This window comes from Emys orbicularis, chromosome 9 (genome assembly GCF_028017835.1).
Source record: "Emys orbicularis isolate rEmyOrb1 chromosome 9, rEmyOrb1.hap1, whole genome shotgun sequence".
NCBI classification, from domain to species: Eukaryota; Metazoa; Chordata; order Testudines; family Emydidae; genus Emys; species Emys orbicularis.
In genome coordinates, this window is record NC_088691.1 from 49007719 (window position 1) to 49032415 (window position 24697).

Below are 24697 nucleotides of genomic sequence, written 5' to 3' on the forward strand. Positions count from 1 at the left end.
ACAATGGGGCGCCTTACCCGGAGTACAGTGACCCCTGAATAACATACCATGGGGTGCCTTACCCGGGGCATGCCAACCCCTGGGTAACGTACCATGGGGCGCCTGTCCCAGCACCGGGTGACCCCTTGGTAATGTACTATGGGGCACCTTACGCAGTGTACAGCAACCCCTGGGTAATGTACCATGGGGCGCCTTACCTGCGGCATGTTGACCCCTAGATAATGTACCATGGGGCGCCATACCCGCGGCACGGTGACCTCTGGGTAACGTAGCGTAGGGCGCCTGGACACAGTCACCTCTGATTAACATACCATGGGGTGCCTTACCCAGTGCACAGTGACCCCTGAGTAACTTACCATCTGGCGCCTTACCCGGGGCACGGCGACCTCTGGGTAATGTCCCATGGGGTGCCTTTCCCAGGGCAGAGCGACCCCTACATAACATACCTTCGGGCACCTTACCCAGGGTATGGTGCCCCCTGGGTAATGTACCATTGAGCACCTTACTCAGTGCACACGTTCCCCTGGGTAACGTACCATGGGGCGCCTTACCCGGGGCACGGTGACCCCTGGGTAACATACCATTGAGCACCTTACTCAGTGCACACGTTCCCCTGGGTAACGTACCATGGGGCGCTTTACCCAGGGCACAGCGACCCCTGGGTAATGTACCCTCCAAAGCTTTTCCCTATGCTTAGTTGGAACTACTAACTGTCTCTGAGGATGCCTGTCCTCCTCCTGCCCACCAGAAAGGGTTTCCTTGTATAAGAGTCCTCCCCCTACAACAAACCTGGACCTATTAGAAGAGCTGAGAGGTGGTGGGACGTTCCATGCCACTGTCCTAGCTCCTTTGAGGCTTTCATCCGCTTCCTTCTCTGCCTGGAACTGCTCCCTTGATGCTGGAGACATTAGTTCCTCCCTGGGTTGTGGACTTGGGCTTGGTCCCACTGGAAGCGATGCAGGTGATGGGGGTGTCATCGTCGATTGTGAACCGCTCTCCGCTGGTGTACTAAGTTGTATTTCATGCTCCAGTTGAGCTTCTTGTGCCGGTTTAGCTACTGCTGCAGGTGCAGGCTCTGTGGTGGTCCTTGGTGCTGGCTCCCCTGACTCTGGTGGGGTGCTGACTGCTCCACCAGTTCCAATCCTTGGGCTGGTTCTGGCTGATTCCCAGGAACTGGATCTACAACCGCTGCCGTAGACTTTGGTCTGGTTCCACCACCTCTGGCTGGGTCCCCAGGCCAGTGGTATCAGGGGACACAGACTGAGTCCTTATAGGAGGCTCAGGAATGGAATTAGGTGTGGAGGTCTGTTTAGCCTGGCTGTGGGTGACCATCCCCAGCCTTTTTTCTAGCCTCAGATGGTTGGCTAAGTCTTCTCCCAGCAGCATGGGAATGGGATAATTGTCATAGACTTCAAAAGTCCATATTCCTGACCAGCCCTTGTACTGGACAGGCAACTTGGCTGTAGACAAGTTAAAAGAGTTGGCCTTAAAGGGTTGCACCATCACTTGGGCCTCTGGTTCGATGAATTTGGGGTCCACCTGGGATTGGTGGATAGCTGACACCTGTGCTCCAGTGTCTCTCCATACAGTAATCTTCCTCCCGCCCACACTCACAGTTTCCCTTCGCTCTGGGGGTATTTGCGAGGCATCTGGGTCTGAAGGCTCTTGGTGGGACCTGGGCTGATGAGTTGCAGTCGACTGGTGCTCTTGGGGCAGTTGGCCTTCACATATCCTAGCTCATTACATTTAAAGCATCGCCCAGCTGACTGTGGGCTGGGGTGAGGTGGGTGGTTGGAGAGTAGGGTGGTGGGACGAGAGGGCATCTGGGGTCTCCCTGTCTGTGGGGAGGGGTCCTCCTTGCAAGGTGGGGCCTTGGGCTGACTCTGATGGTGTTGTCTCGGGTTGCCCCTCTAAGAACTGCTCCATTTGTATTAGGAGAGACAGATCTTCCAGAGACTTAACATTTGCTCCTGATATTCAGGCATCCGAATATTTTCCAATGTGGTAGGCATGTCGGGAAAATGCCACGTCTGGTTTTCACCTTAGGGCTCTGAACCACTGACGGGCATGCTCAGGTGTAAGCCCCATCCTAATTCTGTCCTTTTGTTTAAAAAGTTTGTACTCGTTCATGTGTTCTTTAGGCATTTCAGCTGCCACCTCTGCTAAGGGTCCACTGAGTTGTGGCCTCAGCTCCACCATATTTTGGTCTGGAGGGATGTTGTACCCAAGGCAGGCCCTTTCAAAATTTTCTAAGAAGGCCTCTGTATCATCGCCTACCTTGTATGTGGGGAATTTCTTGGAATGGGGAGTGGTACCTGGAGGAGGACTGTTAGGGCTACCTGGCTGACCTGCTTAGCCCTTTCCAGCTCTAAGCGCTTTCGCTCCATTTCTGCCTCCAAGCGCTTTGCCTCTCTCCTCCACCTCCAAGCATTTCCCCTTTGCTTCTGCCTCCAAGCACTTTGCCTCTCTCCTCTCCTCCGCCTCCAAGCGCTTCACCTCTGTTTCCGCCTCCAAGCGCTACATCTCTCTCCTCTCCTCCGCCTCCAAGCGCTTCTCCTCTGCTTCCAAGGTCTTCTCCTCTGCTTGCACCTCCAAGCACTTCATCTGTAGGAAGAAATTCCTGTCTTCCACAGTTAGAACTTGGTCTGGGTTAAGGGCATCCCTCCATCTTGGCACCTGGATCTCGGGTTGAGGAGAGCTATCCATTCCCTCCCTCCAGGGAAATTTCCGGTCCCCCATTCCCTCCCTGCATTTCTGTCATGGAGCTGGATGTCTGGGCTTGACCTGAGTCTGTCTTCTCCGTGGCGTGCTGCTTTGGGAAGACTGGTTGTTCTAGGTTTTCAGTGCCCGACCACAACCTCATGCACAAGGCTGCTCTAATCTAGCCTAGCTATTTCGTTGCCACGAAGCTAGAAAAAAAAATAAACTGCTCATTGGACTCCCTGGCTTTGCAGGATGAACCCTTTGCGTGCCTGTTCCCCCTCAGGCAGGAAAGGAAAGGAAAGGAAAGAAAGAAACAAACAAACAAACTCCCTGGCTTTGCAGGCTACCAAAAGGAAAAATGTGTCCTTTTAAAATCCTGAGGTCTGTGCTTCTGGTTCAAAATGATCCCACCGCTCTGCCACCATGTCAAGGCTAATTCCACACTCTGGCACTTTGAGTGCAGAAGGTGGGGGCCCGCAAGGATTCTTAAAAATTAATACTGGCCACTCCAGGCTTATATTAAACTCCCAAGGTTACAGCTTTTTTCTGACCTCGGTTTGGTAGATGCTGCCACCAACCAAGTGCAGAACCCCTTTGAGAGCCCAGGAAGGCACACTTGGGAATTCCTTCCTATGAGATACCCTTAAGCCCTTTCACCCCCCTCCGGGGAAGAGCTGAGAAAGGGGGGGGGGGTGTGGAGAATCAGCTGTTTTCACCAGCTAACTAAAAAACACGTGCACAACCTCTTAGGACACAGAAAATCAATCTTGTTCTTAAAAAAAGGTAAATTTTATTTAAAAAAAAAGAAAGAAAATACATTTGGAAACTCAGGCATTTGCTAGATTTCAAAAGAGTAACTACAAGGATTAAGCACCAAGAATAGTTTTCTTGAAGTCCAGCTTAAAGGTTATAAGCAAAACAAAAGCACCTGGGGTTAGCACAGAGGAGTCCATAAGCCATAAAGAAATAAAGAGAGAAACCTAATCACGTCTTCCTAGACATTTCCTGATCTACTTACATATTTGGGGTTTCAAATGAGTAGTTTCTAGGTATGATATCGGGGATTTTTCATACCAGGCCCCAAGCTTCTTACGGCATAGTTGTTGCCCTGTTCGCTTCTCCCCGGGAGAAAAAACAGACAGATCAAAGGGGAATCTTTGTTTCAATTTTTAAAAGTTCTAGCCTTCCCATTGGCTCTTTTGGCCAGGTGCCCACTCACTTCCTTGTACCTATGCATAGCAGTGAGACTTTTTAATCCTTTACAGGTAGAGCAATTAGAGAACAGCTTCTAAGAGGGATTTTATAGCTACTGGCTGGCTGGGTGTCCATAAAAGGGAGCTAACCCCTTCCCTTTTCATTTATCACAGGGTGCCTTACCCGGGGTCTGGTGATCCCTGGGTAACGTACTTTGGGGCACCTTACGCAGGGCACAGTGACCCCTGGGTAACATACCATGGTGCACCTTACCTGGGGCATGGTGACCCTTGAGTAATGTACCATGGGGCTTTATCCAGGGCACGGTGACCCCTCGGTAATGTACTATGGGGCACCTTATGCAGGACATAGTGGCCTGTGTGGCCCTTGGAGTCTTTCAGGGAGGATGGGTGTCATTTGGAAAGGGACTCTCTAGCTCAGGGGTAGGCAACCTATGGCACACGTGCCGAAGGCGGCACGCAAGCTGATTTTCAGTGGCACTCACACTGCCTGGGTCCTGGCCACCGGTCCGGGGGGCTCTCCATTTTAATTTAATTTTAAATGAAGCTTCTTAAACATTTTAAAAACCTTATTTACTTTACATACAACAATAGTTTAGTTATATATTATAGACTTATAGAAAGAGATCTTCTAAAAATGTTAAAATGTATTACTGGCACGCGAAACCTTAAATCAGAGTGAATAAATGAAGACTCGGCACACCACTTCTGAAAGGTTGCTGACCCCTGCTCTAGCTCAACACAGGGGCTGGGCTTGATGCAGGAATGCCTGTGGGAGGCCCTCTGGCTTGGGCTGTGTAGGGTCAGACCTGCATCACAACTCTGCCTTCTGGCCTGCAAATCTGTAACTTTGTGGACAAGGCAGTGAGAAGGGAATTGTGCTGAGCAGTATTGAGCTGCCAGAAGGGACACACTGCAGTTTCTGATGACCCAGTCCGACTGCCATCCTCCTGAGATCTTTTGTGCGAGACTTTTCAGCAGAATGTGGCATGGCAGGACACCAGGTCTTGTGCTCCTCTCACAGACACCCAATTTATGCTGCTGTATCTCCATTGACTCAGTAGGAGTAGTTCCTGATTAACACCACTGGGTGTGAGAGGACAAACTTTGCAGTGGAAACAAGATCTGCTGCAAGTAAACTGGACCACATCAATGGGTGCAGTGAACTTGTGCTGCCACTGTTGAACAGTGGTCTCTGATCCAACGCCCACTGAGCTCGATGCAAAGTCTTCCATTGACTTCAATGGGCTGTGGATCCAATCTTGATTGCCCTACAGTTGGTTATACATCCAAACTGTCCTGCCCCTAATAGTGGCACTATAGTAAGCAAGTAGCACATAGAATCATAGAATATTAGGGGTGGAAGAGACCTCAGGAGATCATCTAGTCCAATCCCCTGCTCAAAGCAGGACCAACACCAACTAAATCATCCCAGCCAGGGCTTTGTCAAACCAGGCCTTAAAAATCTCTAAGGATGGAGATTTCACCACCTCCCTAGGTAACCATTCCAATGCTTCACCACCCTCCCAGTGAAATAGTGTTTCCTAATATCCAACCTAGACCTCCCCCACTGCAACTTGAGACCATTGCTTCTTGTTTTGTCATCTTCCACCACTGAGAACAGCCTAGCTCCATCCTCTCTGGAACCCCCCTTCAGGTAGTTGAAGGCTGCCATCAAATCCCCTTTCACTCTTCTCTTCTGCAAACTAAATAAGCCCAGTTCCCTCAGCATCTCCTCGTAAGTCATGTGCCCCAGACGCCTAATCATTTTTGTTGCCCTCTGCTGGACTCTCCAATTTGTCCACATCCCTTCTGTAGTGGGGGGACCAAAACTGGACACAATACTCCAGGTGTGGCCTCACCAGTGCCGAATAGAGGGGAATAATCACTTCCCTCGATCTGCTGGCAATGCTCCTACTAATACAGCCCAATATGTCGTTGGCCTTCTTGGCAACAAGGGCACACTGCTGACTCATATCCAGCTTCTCATCCACTGTAATCCCCAGGTCCTTTTCTGCAGCACTGCTGCTTAGCCAGTCGGTCCCCAGCCTGTAGCGGTGCATGGGATTCTTCCTTCCTAAGTGCAGGACTCTGCACTCGTCCTTGTTGAACCTCATCAGATTTCTTTTGGCCCAATCCTCCAATTTGTCTAGGTCACTCTGGACTCTATCCCTACCCTCCAGCGTATCTACCTCTTCCTCCAGTTTAGTGTCATCTGTGAACTTGCTGAGGGTGCAATTCATCCCATCATCCAGATCATTAATAAAGATGTTGAACAAAACCAGCACCAGGACCGACCCCTGGAGTACTCCACTTGATACCGGCTGCCAACTAGACATCGAGCCATTGATCATTACCTGTTGAGCCCGACAATCTAGCCAGCTTTCTATCCACCTTATAGTCTATTCATCTAATCCATACTTCTTTAACTTGCTGGCAAGAATACTATGGGAGACCGTATCAAAAGCTTTGCTAAAGTCAAGATATATCACATCCACCGCTTTCCCCATATCCACAGAGCCAATTATCTCATCATAGAAGGCAATCAGGTTGGTCAGGCATGACTTGCCCTTGGTGAATCCATGTTGACTGTTCCTGATCACCTTCCTCTCCTCCACCATAGTAATATGGTGAAGACTACAGATCACAGGCAGTCCTGGGAACCTAGCTACATTGTGTATTCTTTGTCCTAAGTGTTCTCCTCCGTGCTGACTGGAAGCATGACCTGTACAGTAGCTGGGCCATTACAGCATTAACGCTCTCCCTGACCTCTGTCAGGCAAGCCCTGTATGGAGTGCCACATGGCTCTGCACTGCAGCAGGGTGAGGGCTGTAACTGCTCAGGAAGGTCTATCCCCATCCAGACCTGTCCTAACGGCCTGCTCTGCTCTTGCTTGATGTCAGGAGAGTCTGTATCTGGCACTGAGGGAGGAGAAGGAAGAGGCTGTGCACCGGCTGCACCAGGAGAAGGAGGAGCTGCTGTCCAAATGTGAGGCTGAGAAAGAGGAGCTGGCTGAGGAAGTACTGAGTTTGCAGCAGGAGCGGGATGAAAGCCTCCTCCTGTTGGAGAATGACAAGCAGAAGGTAAGCAGGGAGAGCAATGGTCCTGGAGGAGCACTGGCTGCAGGAAAGCTCCAGTCCCGGCCTCTCCCAGTGGAAGGCGCTGGGGGAGTGGTATAGCGTGCTGGCTGTGGGGAACCCAGAGAAGGGCTCTGGGGAACTCAGAGGAATGGAGAACATACCTTACAAAAGGAGACTTAAGGAGCTTGGCTTGTTTAGCCTAACCAAATGAAGGCTGAAGGGAGATATGATTGCGCTCTATAAATACATCAGAGGGATAAACACCAGGGAGGGAGAGGAGTTATTTAAGTTAAGCGCCAATGCAGACACAAGAACAAATGGCTATAAACTGGCCATCAACAAGTTTAGGCTTGAAATATGCGAAGGTTTCTAACCATCAGAAGAGTGAAGTTCTGGAACAGCCTTCCAAGGGGAGCAGTGGGGGCAAAAAATCTAACTGGCTTCAAGCCTGAGCTTGATAAGTTTATGGTGGGGATGTTATGTTGAGGTTGCCTACAATGGCATGTAGCCAATCTGCAACTGCTAGCAGCAAATATCTCCAATGGCCGGAGATGGGACACTAGATGGGAAGGACTTTGAGTTACTACAGAGAATTCTTTCCCAGGTGTCTGGCTGGTGGGTCTTGTTGAAATACTCAGGGTCTAATTGATTGCTATATTTGGGATTGAGAAGGAATTTTTCCCCGGCTCAGATTGGCAGAGACCCTGGGGGGGGTTCGCCTTCCTGTGCAGCATGGGGCAGGGTGACTTGCAGGTTTAAACTAGTGTAAATGGTGGATTCTCTGTAACATGAAGTCTTTAAATCGTGATTTGAGGACTTCAGTAACTCAGCCAGAGGTTCGGGGTCTGTTACAGGAGTGGGTGGGTGAGGTTCCGTGGCCTGCGATGTGCAGAAGGTCAGACTAGATGATCATGATAGACCCTTCTGACCTTAAAGTCTATGTGTCAGTGAGTCTACTTCAGGCCCAGCCTGTGCCAACGGGAGGCGCTGTGGGGAGTGATATAGAGTGCTGGGTGTGGGTAACCCCACAGCTACTACAGGCCCAGCTTGGGCCAGCAGGAGGCTCTCTATTGAATGGCATAACAGTGCTAGCTGCAAGGAAGCGTGCAGCCACTGCAGCCCTAGCAGGGGGTACCTGTGGAGAAGGTTCTTCCGTCCCAACATGCTGAGTCCCTGCACTTGTCCTTCCATGTGTGCCATTCTTGAATGATGGCTCCTGTCTGTTGCACCCTGCCAGGCACTGTCCCTGAAGGAAACGGAGAAGAGTCTGCTGTCAGAGAAGCTCAGCGAGGCCCAGCGGGAGCTTATGAACGCCAGAATGGAGATCGACCGGGTGAAGCTGGAGGCTCTGAACCGCCAGGAGCAGGATAAGGTGAGCTCAGATCCTTCTCTAGACACTGTGTGGCCCAAACAGTCATGTGCCCTGCAGGATCCTGCAGGCTGGAGTTCTGCTGTGGCCAGCCCTGCAGCAGGAAGGTGCTTAAGCACATGTCGAATTCCAGGCATGTGAGTGATCCCATTGAAGCTGATGAGTATCAGTAATGGACAGGATTGCCTGTTTATCCTCCATGTTGCTAGCCAATTGTTTGAAAATGGCCTGGGCCAGCAAGCTCCAGATGAATTCTGGGATACAACAGGAGGGATGATAGGAGTTGAATCCATAGTCGGACAGTTCCTCTGCACACTGACTGGTATCCCCTAATCTGCTGTGAAAAGTACCCAGAATGCATAGTGCCTAGAAACAGCAGTTGGTGCCTGGGATACCTACCTGCAGTGCAATACGCTTCTGGCAGTACAGCACTGTAAAATGTGGATGTGAAGCTTCAAAGGGGAAGTAGCTTTAACCTGGGGCATGTGCACAGTGTGGACACACAGTCAGTGCAGCTACATTGGTCCATTTACATCAATACACACTAGACTGCCACAACTTCTTCATTTAGACTGAGCCTTGCTATGAGAATAAAAACCCTCTTCGGGGGGAGAAGTCTTTCACTGCCTCTGTTAAGGCTAATTCCCCACTCTGGCACTACGAGTGCAGAAGGTGGGGGCCCGCAAGGATTCTAAAAATTAATACTGGCCACTCCAGACTTATATTAAACTCCCAAGGTTACAGCTTCTCTCTGACCTCGGATTGGTAGATGCTGCCACCACCCAAATGCAGAACCCCTTTGAGAGCCCAGGAAGGCGCACTTGGGAATTCCTTCCTGAGGGGTACCCTCAAGCCCTTTCACCACCCCCACCCTGGGAAGAGCTGAGAAAGAGGAGGGGAAAAAAAGGAAATTAGCTGTTGCCACCAGTTAATTAAACAACATGTGCACAAACCTCTTAAGACACAAAAATCCAATTTTGTTCTAAAAAAAGGTAAATTTTATTAATAAAAAAAAGAAAGAAAATACATTTGGGAACTCAGGCTATTGCTAAATTTTAAAAGAGCAACTATAAGGATTAAGCATCAGGAGTAGCTTTTTTGAGGTCCAGCTTAAAGGTTACAAGCAAAACAAAAGCACCTGGGGTTAGCACAGAGGAATCCACAAGCCATAATTAAATAAAAGGGATTAACCTAATCACATCTTCCTAGACATTTCCTGATCTACTTACATATCTGGGGTTTTAAATTAGTAGTTTCTAGGTATGATACTGATGATTTTTTCATACCTGGCCCAAGCTTCTTACAGCGTAACTGCTGTCCTGTCCGCCTCTCCCCGGGAGAACAACAACAGACAGACAGACAAAAGGGGAGTCTTGGTTCAATTTTAAAAAGTTCTAGCCTTCCCATTGGCTCTTTTGGCCAGGTGCCCACTCACTTCCTTTTACCTATGCATCGCAGTGAGACTTTTTAACCCTTTACAGGTAGAGCAATTAGAGAACAGCTACTAAGAGGGATTTTATAGCTACTGGCTGGCTGGGTGTCCATAAAAGGGAGCTACCCCCGCCCCCTTCATTTATTACAGCCTCCTCCATGCACTGAAAATTTGACTGATCTTACAAGTTAGATGACTTGGCCAGTCTAAATCTACTACGTGGCTGAAGTTTGTTGTTATCAGAGACACATAACTCTGCATAGAGTCCTGTTACGGGCCAAAATTAAGGCACATAGGCACCACTGTGTGCTTGACCGTTGCTTATGCTTGCAGAATTCCATTGTGAGATTTCAGTGAGCTAGCATAATGTTGGGTGGTTTGGTTTTACAATCAGAAAAATTATGCATGACATCAGCAGGGGCTCAGCCACCAGATAGATCATTCCAAAGGAGAACATGCACGTTAAAGAATAGTCCCTTAACACCAAACAAACAGTACAAGAAGGATATAAAACTCCAACCAGAACTCATCTGCAAAGCATTGACATTGGAAAGATTGGTTGGGAACCAAAGGGAAATCAAATGCAAAGAATAACTTTCCTCAATGACTGTAAACAATCCCCTACCCCCAAATATCACTGAGTGGGAGGATTGGAAATAACCTGCTGTGATGTAGTGGTGTGATCAAAAGGGGAGAGACTTTGTTCCCTTGGAAAATGTTCCATTTGATTCCCTGGGCCCAGTTGTATTCTCATTGAAGTCAACAAAAAAAGTTCCCTTGATTACTATGGGGAAAGGATTGGACTTTCATCTTTAACCCCTATGTGGGATGTGCAACTGTGTGAATAACTAGACTGTAAACCCTTTGTTGCTGGACCTGTGTTTTTAGCTACCTCTAAAGATTAATGCGCACACACGTTACATTGCATTATATAGACAATAATAATAGTCACTAATATACATTCTAGCAGCAGATTTCTCTAGCATAGGGATTAACATACCGAGGAGTGCAGGCCAGAGGGTGGCACAAAACACCTCTCGTTACTGCCTTCCCTTCCATCACATGTGAGAGAAGTAGCAAAACAGGATCTAGTCAGTTTCACCTTCCTGAGTTCTTCTAAAGACTATCCGGGAAACAAGATGAAATGGACAGAGCTGGTCAGTTTTGCTTTGCTTTATTGCTTGCTCATAGAGGGAAGCAGGGTGGAGGCTGAGGATAATCCAGGCAGAGCAGTGAAGGGAAAGAATAGAGAGGGGCCAGAGGTGGAGGGCAAGGAATGGGGATGAAACCATGGATGAGCAGGTAGGGGAGGAGGCAACATGGAGGGAGAGCAGGAAAAGAAGCAAAGGACAAAATTGAGAGAGCACAAAAGATGGAGATGGGGCGGGGAGGGGGGGGAAAGGGAGAAAATCCTCAGGAAGAAAGGAAAGGCATGTGCAGAGCTTTCTCTGTGTGTGACACCCATAGTAATGCCATACACTGTACAGCCACCTTTCCTCTGCACCCCACATTCTCACACACAGAGATTTATGCTGGGCTTGGGCCACAAATCAAGGCTGCCAAAGCCTGCTGTGGAACATTCATCCACGGGAACATCAGGCGTTTTGAAGATTTGTGATGAGGCCACAAAGCAGGATTTAATTGGGTCTTTAATTACTTGATTGGCTTTGATTATGGTTAGAAGACATCAAGTGCCATGGATGTGCTAAGGACAATTATCCCTCCCCCATCATGGCTGCTCTCCCACAGCATTCTCCCTCTCTGAGCGTCACATCAGACAGAGAGGGGAAGTGACACCCCTTAGGTCACACAGCAAGTCAGTGGCAGAGGCAGGATCAGAAGCCAGATCTTTTGAGCCCAGTTCTGTGTGGTATCCTTTAGCCCAGTGGCTCTCAACCTTTCCAGACTACTGTACCCCTTTCCGGAGACTGATTTGTTTTGTGTTTCCCCATGTGCCACCTCACTTAAAAATTACTTGCTTACAAAATCAGACATAAACATACAAAAGTGTCACAGCACATGAGTACTGAAACATTGCTACTGCCCCATTTTTACCATATAATTATCAAATAAATCAACTGGAATATAAATCTTGTACTTACATTTCAATGTATAGTATATAGATCAGTATAAACAAGTCATTGTATGAAATTTTAGTTTGTACTGACTTCACTAGTGCTTTTTATGTAGCCTGTTGTAAAACTAGGCAAACATCTAGATCAGTTGATGTACCCCTGGGAAGACCTCTGTGTACCCCTGGTTGAGAACCACTGCTCTAGCCCATATCTCAGCCCAAATCCCGCTGCACTCTTGACCTCCCTTGAACGCACCTTAGTCCATCCCTCTTCCTTGTCCTCAGATATTGCCGGTTACCTGGCTCCTGCGCTCTGCCTCCAACCAATCTGCTGTCTCCCTGTCCTCCGAGATAGTTCCTTGACCCTACCTTCCTCTCTAGCTGCCAACCCTCCTCCATACTTCTCAAGCACATGCTATACTCCCACTGCCTCAACTTCCCCCATTTACACCTCCTGCAGTTTGGCTGCCTGCCCCTCTTCTTCTCAAACTGCCCTTAGTCAGGTCACCAACAGCCTCTCCCTGGCCAAGCTGCACAGCCTTTTAGCCTAGCTGTGCGCTCCTCTAGACACAGCTAATCATGCTCTCCTCTGGCTAGAAAGGCCCTGCTCACCTACCAAACACTCCTGCAAGGTCATCTTGGATGGTTCCTCTTCTGACACCCACAGTGCTCTGTCATTGGCTCCCTCCAGAATGACTTCCCTGGCATTGCCATGGATTTACACGGAGAATACACTGCTGAGGATGTACCACACATAATTCATTAATTGGTGTGCTCTTGTTGCTGCTGGACTCAGCAGCCAAGGGGTTAAGGCAAAGATGGTTTGATTATATAAGTTCTCTCCTGTTTGTATGCTGTGGGCAGTGCCTCACAGTCGTGTAAGGAGGGGGCTCTACCAAAGAGAGAATGGGCAGGGCAGAGAGTGAGTCTAAGCCACAGAGGCATCTCCAGGGAGCCCGTGTGTTGCAATGAAGTGCTGGAAGCCGCCTTGTATTTCTTCATCCTGCTCTATGCATGGCTCTGAAATTGACATTCCTTGGAGAAATCATATGTAGCCTGCAACCCAGTAAAAGAGCTTCTGGCACCAGAAAAAAAGACCTTGCCTAAGAGTCTCTCATTTCCTGGAGCTTCCCCACCCCTCCAGCCCAGATGAGTTCTCTGCTCAGATGGCAACTCATGGGCCAGTGTAGCCTTAAGGACTTATCTACCCAGCACCGCAGTGTGAACTACAGGGGTGTGAATTGTAGAGTGCTCTAGTGTGTAGTGCTCTAACTGCCCTGTGTAGACTCTGCTGACAAGTTTTAAAAGGCAGCTAGTTTGTGCCGATGCAGTCCTGCTTCAAACAGAGCTATGGTACACGCACTAGGTACTACTTAGAGCACACTAGCAGGGTCTCCAGGGGGCAGTTAGAGTGCTCTAAAGTTTATGCCTCTCTAGTTCGCAGACAAGCCCTTCAAAACACAGAAGGGAAGTGGAATCCTGTTCAGTCCCAGATGCCACGTGCCCCATCTGCATCTTTGCCTGCAGCTCGAGGCTTTGGTTTGCTTTTTCTCCACCCATCTCTCAGAGTTATAAAGAATTTTGCTGGCCAGGCTGCATGTGACAGAGCAGCAGAGCAGGGAGTGGAATAATGGGCCCATTGGGAGCACTTAAGAGTCCCTCAATGAAACATGAGGCCAGATCCCCAGCTGGTGTAAATTGGCATAGCACCATGAAAGTTAATGAGCCAGAGCCCCAGATGATGTAAATTGGCATAGCTCTGTGGAAGTCAATGGGCCGCACGCCCAGCTGGTGTGAATCAGCAAAGCTCCATTGATGTCCACTGGTCTGTACCATTTACACCAGCTGAGGATCCGTCCCTTTCTTGGTAGCCCCCCAGATCTTTCATCCTTGCTTACTTGTCACCGTTATTGTTGGTGGAATGCCCCCAGACTGGCAGATGTCGGGCCCAGCTCTGGTCACTCACTTGACTGAACTCCTTTGACTTTGCTGGAGCTGTCCCTGATTTACACCTGGAAAACTGCGATCAGAACCAGGTCTGTAGAGAGCTGATGAGTTGTGTGTCCTTCCCCCCCCACCCCCGCCCCATGTCAGAGGATTGCAATAAAATGCTGGGTTTTAAAGAGACAGTTTGTAAACTAGTCAGTTTCCAAAAAATGAGTTCAGTGTAGTTTCAGGTGCTGCCCCTGCCCATGAAATCCCCTGACAGGTTTGTGCTGTCCTCGGCTCAAGTGCGGTTTTGTCTCCCCTGTTGCTGTGTGAGAGACCCACACAGATCTCAGGGAAACCACTGACACTAGCCCTGATCCTGCCAAGTGCATGGCCACCCAAAGCCACGCTGACTAGAGTACGGTTCCCCACAGGCCTGATGTCAATATGGTGCCCTGTGGACAAGGGGCCGTTTGGGAGGACTAGCTGGCAGAATTGGGGCCTCCCTTTAGTACACAGGAGAAACAGTGCAAGTGAGCGAGTGGTCAAATGCTCTTGGCTTTGGGTGGCTTTGGGGTTGCTTGTAGCAATACTAGGTATACAGTAATGTAGACAGAAATGGGTAGGGTGAGCGCATCCCTTTAAAGCCCCTCCTAAGGCGGAGTATCTCAATACAGGCTATTTCTTGCATCCAGAGCAGAAAGCCCTAGTTTGTGAGGAGCCCTAGGAAATGCCAGGGGATGCTCTGTGTATGCTTTATGAGTAAATCCGCTGTAGCCGTATAAATGCTGCTGGTGGGATACCACACAAATGAAGGTGTTTTCATGCAGATATCCTAGGAATCCCCACTGCAGCCTGGATAATATAAAACCAATGCAAACATCCAGGAGGCTGCAGAGAAAATATACATGGACGCAGAGAGAGGAGAGAAATGGGCAAGGATTAACCAGCTTTAACTTGGAAAAAAATCTAATTGGGCTCCAAGCTCCCAAGCGCTCGCACAGCTGAGGAACCCTGCTGAGTTCAGTAGCATTGCTCATATGAGTAAAGTTAAGCACTTGAGTTTTGCAGGATCAGGGTCTAGGACCTTTTGGGGGCAGGGGGAAAGCATAAATCTACAAAGCAGGGAGGAGATGCTGAGGCGTGACAGTGGATAGCAGCCTTTTTATCCCCCTACAGCATGTTCTGGGGGCAGAAACTGACCATGCTGGGTGAAAGTCTGAGGCTCCTCCTGTTGGAGTTGATTAGAGTTTTGACAGTCATTTCCTGGGGGCCCATAGGCTGTATCCCCACAGGCTATATCTTCAGCTGGTGCAAATCAGCATAACTCCATGGAAGTCAGTGGTGCTATGTTAATTTACACCGGCTGGGAATCTGGCCCATAACGTCCCAACCCAGAGAGGTAACGGGTTAATTCAAGCACCTTTGGAATTCTGCGTGTAGCAGTTTTGGATGCCCCATTTCAAGGAAGATAGTGGCAAACGGGAGTCAATTCAGAGAGAGGCAACAAAAGTGATTGCAGGTTCGGAGAGACTGACCTATGTCTGGGAAAAGGCGACAAGAATGAAATCTTTGTATAGTACAATGCAAGACCCCGAAGGGGTGCAAGGAGAACTGTGCAGTATTAAAGGATGGGAACATGACAGAGAGGGAGGAGTGACAAAATAATGGGATCAAACTTCACAAACAAAAATTTAGGCTAGACATCGGGAAAAATTTCCTAACAATAAGGGCAATTAAACCATGGAATAATTTTCTCAGGGAAGTGTTGGAAGCCCCTTCGCTGGAGCTGCTCATACTTGGTCTAGACAAGTCACTTGGGAATGTTCTGCAGGGAGCAGTTCTGCATTGGCAGGGGCCTGGGGTGGATGATCTAATAGGTCGTCTTCCATCTCTGCATTTTATGATTCTACGAATTTTAGCTCCATTAGAAATGCAGGAGAGAAAAAATCCTGGGCAGATCATGAGACACAGTAAAGAATCAAAATGGGCATCCAGCACAATGGAAAGGGAAAAAGAGAACATATGGAAACAGCTGACGATGCCCTTTACACCCTTCCTGGCTAAACGCTATGGGCTGCCGCCCCTTTGCTAGGAGCCCTGGTTAAGAGGCACAATTCCTGCCCCCTTCCCCCTGGCTTCTAGAAGGGGGCTGGCCCAGACCAGATTGCTACCCCCATGTGCCAGCATTGCTGTGCTTGCAGGCATGTTGGCAGTGGAGCTCAGCTCAGTCCCTACCCCTCTGTCTGCTCCTGCAGTGGATATGTGGGGAGGCCATGCCCCTGCTCAACTGCATGTGCAAGGCCAGGCTGGTGTCTTGTCCTATGTGGGGGAATTCACCCCTTTGTGCAAGCACAAGTGTCAGGCCCCCCTACAGGAGGAGGGTGCCCCCTGCAGGCACAGAGCTGGAATAGCTGCCCTGCATGACGCCCTGCACGAGCCCTCCGGTCCAGGATGTGTGCTCGGGGCATGGCTGGGACATTGCTAAACCCAGCCATTCCCAGCTGCTGGGGGGACACTATAGCCAGGAGAGGCTGGCCTGTGAGGCTGCTTGGACAGGCTGGAGGCTAACCAGCCCCAGCAGTCCAAGGATCAAGGGCACACATTGGGCTCAGTACAGGCACAGGGGTGAATCCCCTCATAGGCCTGATTCTCCCCTGACTTACATCTACATGGATGGGGAATTGGCCCATGGAAGCAAATGGCCCTCACTGTGAACTCACACCGCTTTCACTCCACTGCAGCACCACACAGTCCCTCCCAGTGCACAGCACTGGGGGTGGGATGGGAGCCAGGCCTTGCTGTGACTGTGTTGCAAGGTGCATGGAAACATGTCAGGAAGGCAGGGAGGGGAGTTGCGCGGCGTGGGAGTGCAGGAGCTGGGTAGAGGAAGACAGGGATGGCCCGCATGTGTTCCATGCCCCCTGTGTCTGATGCATGGAGGATGCCAGTCCGTCACAGTCCCAGTTCTGGAGCTTTAGCTCAAGCTGGAGCAGCCCTCATGTTTAGCTCTGGAGGTCTCTGGTTCAGGCTCTGGCCAAGGTGGTGTCTGTGACCTGGGCCTTCTGCAGTGCACCCTAGCTGTAAAGCAAAGCACTGGGCCCTTAAGCAGCATGGGCACTGTCTGCCACCAGCGATGACCTGGCTTAGGGAGGAGGCAGCGGCCCTTTGGCATCACCCACTGGCTTACAGAGCCTTGTCCTGCAAACCAGCACACTCCTCCCCACAGTTCTTACGCTCCAGGCTCCGTGGAGCCAGCCGACGGTGAGTGTGTTACACATGGGGATTAGCTGGTTGGAGCATGAGTGCAAGAGGTAAAGCAGCACGGCATGCAGCCAGCCTGGCACACATGGGCATGGAGACTGAGCATCACTGACGGCACTGTCCCCTCCTGGTCCCCCCCCCAGAACACAGTCACCAGTATCACCGGAGAGCTGCACACCTTCCAGGCTCAGTTTGAAGACGCGGTGGCTGCCCATCAGAGAGAGGCCAAGAGCTTGAACGAGCACATAAAGGAGCTGGCAAGAGAGAGGGACTCTGCGGGGAGGGAGGTATGTATGGCTGTTCTGGGTCATCTGTGCACTGTGGGTTAACTCTCTGCTTGCCAAGAGTCTAAGCAAGCCAGTCTGACAGAGGAGACAAGTTCGGCCTCACCTGCACTGGGGCTTTGCCCTGAGTCCAGCCATCAATGCAACTGTCGCCCACAGGGGAGTGTGTTACAGGCCCCAGGCCATGCCCACCAGAGAGGAGAGGAGTCCTCGCAGCAGCAGCTCTAGCCATGGAGGGCTGACTCTTTAGCTCAATCTGTAGCAGCTCGTGCTTTCAGCTCTGGGGGTCCTGGGGTCAGTCCCTGGTGACGGCCGTCACACAACACTAGCGCAGCATTCGTAACAGACCCAAAACACATTGTAGCTGTACGCTCTCGTCCCGTGCAAGTGCCCCAGAGCCTTCCTGCTGGGTACACTACACGGGGAGCAGCTGCGAGCTTCCCACAGCCATCGCTTCTACACCAGCCACTGCAGATGGCACAAGCTGGCTCAAACCCTGGGGGAGTAAGGGCCAGGTGCAAGCCCTAGCCCAGTGCTGTCTACGATCTGGGCTCTGCTCCCTGGCTAACAGCTCTGGTGAGTCAGCATCAGAGCGAGAGAATGGCCCCCACCACAAAGGGACAGGAGAGTGGGGGGACAGAAAATTAAAAAACATGAAAGAGGAGAGAGAGTAATTTAACATGACAGGCTGTTTATTTTGGCAACAATGGGCTCCTTTCAACAGATTTCAAAGTCCGACCCTGGGAGGGACCACACAGGCAAGCAGGAGAAGGGGATTCAGAGCATGGGGAGGCAGAGGGAGCTGAGGGAGGAGGGGGCCGCACTGGTATACGATAAGGGCCGAGGAACCGTGGCACAGAAAGAGGGACCCAGGAGCCAGTCCCAGTGAAAGAAGGGGGTGCAAAACTCAGAGATAAAGACGGATGAGAGAAGGGGGCTGAGGGAGAGGGAGAAATTGGCAGGGAGTGGGAGAAAGACAATTAAAGGGCTTATAGAACAAGCTGAGGGCAGAGAAACAGAAATCCTAGCAGACGCCTGCTAGGGCCCACTTATCGCCATGGGAACCATAACATTTTCACAGCCTTTTAACTTGAGAAAGTGTCTCAGGCCGGTTCTGCAGCCATGCCTTCCCAACGCAGGCATGCACACGCACACACACACACATGCACACATTCGCTCTCTCTCCTCCCCATGCCTCCCTCTGCTCTGTCCTTCCGCCCAGGACTCAGCTGGAGATTTGGCTCCCTGAGCGTGGATTTCAAAAGAGGCTGTTTATAAAAATTTCTAGTAAAGAAATAATTATGATAATCATATTAAGAGCTTTGGCTGTCACATTCCTGCAAATGGGGAAGGTTGTCTTTGCAGAGAAGGAGCTGGGGTTGTTTTCTTTTCATGGTTTTGTTCTTTTTCTCAATCTCAGCCCCCTCCCCTTTATCCTGGGAAATGAAAACAGTTTGTTTTATGATGGATCGTCCCTTTCTTTGGTCATTGACCTTCTGGGTGAATTTCTGCTGAGCTCTGTGGAAAATGCTAGGCGCATTTGTGGATCCCATATGTGGGTGGGGGGATGGGAGGGGGAGCTCACCCTAATCCTCCTCAGAAACAGAACAATAACAACATGGAGTGGGACGAAGTGATCCGGGCCAACAGGGAGGATCTGGACAGTGTTAGGGTTTTACAGATCGAAGGAGGAAAAAGGAACAAAAGAAACTGGTGACTTTAAGTTTCTGCGGAAATTTCTATCCCACCCCCACACCCCAGCCCCCACCTCAAAGGTCACCGGGGCAGAACTGGAGCAGCAGGATAAACTCAAGGCAGCTTTTTACTAAAGGGGCAGAATCAATGGGCTCAACACTAGGAGATTTCCCAGCTGGCCCCCACCCTGTCCCGCACCAGCAACCCTGTGCTAAGGAGGGAAACAGCTGACTTATTCCCAGGGATGCTACACAACCTTCACTCCCCTCCTTTTGACATTGAGAGAGGGGACATGATTAGGCCCTGTCTGGGCTAGTGAATAAGACACTGACCTGGGAGTCAGGAGATCGGGGTCCATCCCACCTCGGACACTGACCTTGGGCAAATCACATCATGTCCCTGGCCTCCATTTCCCCTCCAGCCCTGTGCCCATTTAGCTGCAGAGCTCTCTGGGGTAGGGCCAGTCTCTCCCTGTGTGTGGGTGCAGCACCCAGATCTAATCTCCACTGGCACCTCCGGGGGCTACTGTGTTGTAAACAGCCATAAGTTATAACATTCATTTATTGGCATCATTTGCTTTGAATCTGTAAGCCCCTGAGTGCCTCCCTGTAAGCCTCCCTTGAGTGCCCTCCATGTCTCCCTGCCATGTCTCTGTGGTAGCTGTGCTGGCATGTGAAGGAGGGTGTGGGATCAGCCCCACTGTTGCTGATCCTGGTGTGACCAGAGAGGTGCAGCTGAAGCAGAGCAAGCCTTCATGCTGTCTGGGAGCAAATCTCTCTCTGGGCCCCGTTTTCTCAGGGATTCCCCAGCTGTGATCCCCTAAGGACACCTCACTGTGCCAGAGTGTTGCCAAGAAGGCTAAAGGCATATAGGGCTGCATTAGTAGGAGCATTGCCAGCAGATTGAGGGAAGTGATTATTCCCCTCTATTGAATCATAGAATATCAGGGTTGGAAGGGACCTCAGGAGGTCATCTAGTCCAACCCCCTGCTCAAAGCGAGACCTATCCTCAGACAGATTTTTGCCCCAAATCCCTAAATGGCCCCCTCAAGGACTGAACTTACAACCCTGGGTTTAGCAGGCCAATGCTCAAACCACTGAGCTATCCCTCCCCCACTCCACTCCACTCCACTCCACTCCACCGGTGAGTGCCCACTGGGCACTGGTGAGGCCACATCTGGAGTACTGCATCCAGTTTTGGGCCCCCCAGTACAGAAAGGACGTGGACAAATTGGAGAGAGTCCAGCGGAGGGCAACAAAAATGATTAGGGGGCTAGGGCACTTGACTTCTTCTTCAAGTGCTTGTTCATGTCGATTCCAATCAGGTGTGTGCGCGTGCACGTGCACGTGCACGGTAGTTGGAAGATTTTCCCCCTAGCAGCATCTGTTGGGTCGGCCTGGGCATCCCCTGGAGTCACGCCTTCATGGCGCCCAATATAGAGCCCTGTTGACCCACGACCCTTTCAGGTCCTTCTTACCGCCAGTGATGGTTAGCTGAAACTTCCCTGTGCTCTTGTCTTGACAAGCGCATTTAGCAGTTTCTTACATTGTTCTCCATTAGTTTTCCATTGTTCGTTAATAGTTAGTAGATCATTAGTGTTAGATAAGTTTCCGGGGGGGGGGGGGGGGGAATCCTCTCCTACACTCTCCTGACACCAGGGTCTCCGGGCTTCAAAGCCTGCAAAGCCTGAAGCAAGTGTATACCCAGAAGCAATCCTCACACCTCATGTCTAAAGTGTTTAGGAGAGGGCCATCAGAAGGATCTTTGTGCCATTTGTAAGACTTTTCAGCCCAGGACTTCAAAAGATAGAGAACAGTGCCTGAAGGTCCTGTTGATGGAGGCAGCACTCTATTCCCCAGTCCGAGCCTGTGTCGATGGACCCTGCGCCAAATACCTCCTCCTCGGTGCAGAGCGCTCTGGCACCATCAGCACGAGCACCGGTGCCGGGTAAGGATAAGGACTCATGGCACCGTCCCGGCTCCACTCGTGGCTCACATGCCACACGCAGGCACCGTTTGCAATTGTCGGTGCCGCAAAAGAAGAAGAGGCCGGAGAGGGGTCACTCTCCCCCCGCTAGGCCTAAGGAGCCTGCCGCTGTAAGACCTGAGTCAGGCCACACTAGTGCTGCACCACTGGTGATGGTCACGCCAACTCCTGCCCTCGTGGAAGGGCGATTGAGTCCAGACCCTCCTCGCTCACCAAGGCCGAGCCGGGAGCTGCACCTCCCTTCGACACCGGAGGCGTTTGAGGCGGCCCAAGAACTGCTTCACCTCGTGGCACCGTTCTTTCCTCCCAGAGGGGATAGGGTTGCCGGCACCGGACATTCCCCGGGCTCCTTCAAGGGGAAAGCCCACTATGATGGCCTGCCGATCTCTGACCCAGGCGTGCCACTCCCCGGCACTGGAGCACACCCAGCAGTCACTCCGATCCCCGAGCCCTCGGCGCGAAAGCTTGGTGCCAAGAAGTACCACTCCCCCATGGTCATCGTTTTCAGACACCTCGGAGTAGGGCTCCTATCATTCCCGGAGGAGTAGGAGCAGACGGTCCATGTCAGCTTGGCACTGGCACCCTTATCCGGCACCGTGGCCCGCCCAATGGCAGTCCCTGGCACCATGGCTATTTTGGACTCCCTGGGCATTTCAAAGGAAAGCCAAGGTTGCAGCCAAGGATCTCATTCCAGGGCGACGTTGGTGGCCTCGGCCTTATTTGTATCCCCGCCAGCACCAGCAGGATCGGGGGTAGGCCTATTACCACCCTTCGCTACCATCTCAATGCCTCCAGTGCAGCCGGCACTGGGCCCGGGGGTCCCGGCAGCCCCGGCATTGGCGGGGACTCCGGCACCAATGACGATTCTGGCACCGGCGGCGATTCCGATGTCGAGGATGACATTGGCGCCAATGGCACTTTTGGCACCGGTGTTGCTTGCATCGGTGTATGCAGCCCCTATACTGAGGGGCGCAACACCATATGGGTTGGCACCAGCCCAAGAAACCCAGGTGCCGCGGGATCCCTTGAGTGCAGAAGGAAGGGAGCAGCCACCCCTCACGGGGGTCTCTTCCTCATCCTCGCCAGATGAGGCATTGGAGGGCACGGTGACAGCCCCAGCCTTGGAAGACAACAGGGTTCTGCAGCAATTTTGTGGAGGGATTCCCAGGGCCTGGGCATTCAGGCGGAGGAGGTAGTGGAGGATGCAGATCCAATGGTGGACCTCCTCACCCCCTCTGGACCTGCACGGATTGCCCTGCCCCTCATAAAGACCACCTCTGACACCATGAAAACTCTGTGGCAGACCCCAGCCTCATTGCCCCCTACGGTTAAGTGCAACGAAAGACGCTACTTTGTGCCGTCCAAGGGTTACGAGCATTTATACACACATCCCACACCTGACTCTCTCGTGGTCAATGCTGCCAACCAACATGAGCGTCAGGGCTTCCAGGGACCCTCTCCGAAGAATCGGGAGGCGAAAAAGCTTGACCTTTATGGGAGAAAGTTCTACTCCACTGGAGGCTTACAGCTCTGCATTTCAAATCAGCAGGCCATTGTCAGGAGGTACTGCTTCAGCACATGCGGGGCAATGGCTAAATTTGCAGAGCTGTTGCCACAAGACTCCTGCGCCGAGTTTTTGGCTCTCGTGGAGGAAGGGAAGCCCATTTCCAGGACTTCACTACAAGCCGTACTGGATGCAGCGGATGCGGCTACTCGTGTCATGGCCACAGGCATAGCTATGAGGAGGGGCTCCTGGCTCCAAATCTCGGGCTTGCCATATGAGGTCCAACAAACTATTCAGGATCTCCCCTACGAGGGTTCGGCTCTATTTTCTGAAAAGATGGATAAAAGGCTGCATACCCTGAAGGATTCAATAGCCACTCTCAAATTGTTGGGCCTCCATACTCCCACTACACAGCATAAACATTTTAGGCTGCAACCTCCTCCACGGTTCTATCAGCCACAGAACCGTCAGGATGACTCACGGAGGAGGAATAGGAACGGCAGAAGGCAACCACACCCATCCTCAGGCCAGGGCTCTGGCCAATCTAAGCCACCCTCTGGGCTGAAACAGGCCTTTTGAAGGTGCGGTCAAGGACGGCGCACCAGATCCCCAACTGGATCCCACCCGCCTTACCTTCTCGTCCCGACTATCCTCTTTCTACCATGCATGGTCCTGTATCACCTCGGACCTTTTGGTGCTCCGCACAATAGAGAGGGGATACTCCATCCAGTTCTGTGCCCACCCACCCTTCCATCCCCCTTCCCCATCCCTCTTCAGGGACCCTTCTCATGAGCAGCTCCTTATCCAGGAGGTGCAGTCACTCCTATCTCTAGGGGCAGTGAAGGAGGTTCCTCAGGAGTACAGGGGCGAGGGCTTTTACTCCCGGTATTTCCTTATATCAAAAGCCAAAGGCGGCCTCAGGCCCATCCTGGACCTGCAAAAACTCAACAAGTTTGTGAAGAAACTCAAGTTCCACATGATCTCTTTGGCCTCAATCACCCCATCACTGGATCCAGCAGACTGGTATGCCGCCTTCAACTTGAGGGATGCATATTTCCTTATCACAATCACTCAGCTCCACAGGAAGTACCTAAGGTTTGTGGTGAGTGGTACCCACTACCAGTTTACAGTCCTTCTGTTTGGCCTGTAGGAGCACCTAGAGTCTTCACTAAGTGCATGGCAGTTGATGCGTTCTTGTGCAGTCACCAGGTACAGATGTTTCCGTATCTCGACAACTGGATGATGAAGGGCCACTCCAGGACTTCGACAACCTGGGTCTCCTTCTAAACAAAGCAAAATCGACTCCGTCCCCTGTCCAGAGGATAGAGTTTATAGGGGCAGTACTGGACTCGACCCAAGCTGTGGCCATACCTGCAAGAAGCAAGGTTTCAGGCCCTGACAGATACCATTTGAGGCATCAGACAGTTTTCTACCACCACAGCAAGAAACTGCATGAAGCTTCTCAGACACATGGCTGCCTATACCTAGGTGGTGCAGCATGCCAGACTCAGGCTTCAACCTCTTCAGTTGTGGCTTGCATCATTGTATCACCCAACCCGGAACAGCTTGGATAGGATCGTGATCCTGCCTCGCCCGGTCATCGACTCCCTCATCTGGTGGCTCGACCCTCAGGAGGTGTTCTCAGGGGTCCCCTTCACCAGTCCGCAGCCGTCTCTTTCGCTAGTGATGGACGCATCAGACTTGGGCTGGGGAGCTCATCTGGGAGACCGCAGGACTCAGGGTCTCTGGTCTCAGGCGGATCTGGCTCTCCACATCAACGTCAGAGAGCTGAGAATGGTGCATGCCAGACCTTCCGTGCACACTTAACGGGACATTGTGTATCAGTTATGATGGACAAGACAACAGCAATGTTCTATATCAACAAATGGGGGTGCACGCTCCTCTCCCCTGTGCCAGGAAGCCCTCATGCTGTGGGACTTCTGTGTAGAACATTCAACGCATCTGCAAGCGTTGTACCTCCCCAGGGTAGAGAATGAGCTGGTGGATCACCTCAGCAGGTCGTTTCACACCCACGAGTGGTCCCTTCACCCGGAAGTCACGTTCTCAATATTCCAGAGGTGGGGCTTTCCCCAGATAGACCTATTCGCCACGCAACACAACAGGAAGTGCCAGCAGTTCTGCTCCTTCCAGAATCACAGCCTG

General features: G+C 51.2%; 1 protein-coding gene across 1 annotated transcript in view; it reads left to right on the top strand.

Annotated features, from left to right (window-relative positions):
* CROCC2 (ciliary rootlet coiled-coil, rootletin family member 2) overlaps nucleotides 1-24697 on the top strand; it is a 146194-nt gene that overhangs the window by 74251 nt on the left and 47246 nt on the right. The window contains exons 22-24 of the mRNA XM_065411392.1: nucleotides 6821-7000; nucleotides 8235-8369; nucleotides 17209-17352. Of these exons, the coding sequence (XP_065267464.1) occupies nucleotides 6821-7000; nucleotides 8235-8369; nucleotides 17209-17352 (459 nt within the window). The remainder of the gene's footprint in view (nucleotides 1-6820; nucleotides 7001-8234; nucleotides 8370-17208; nucleotides 17353-24697) is intronic.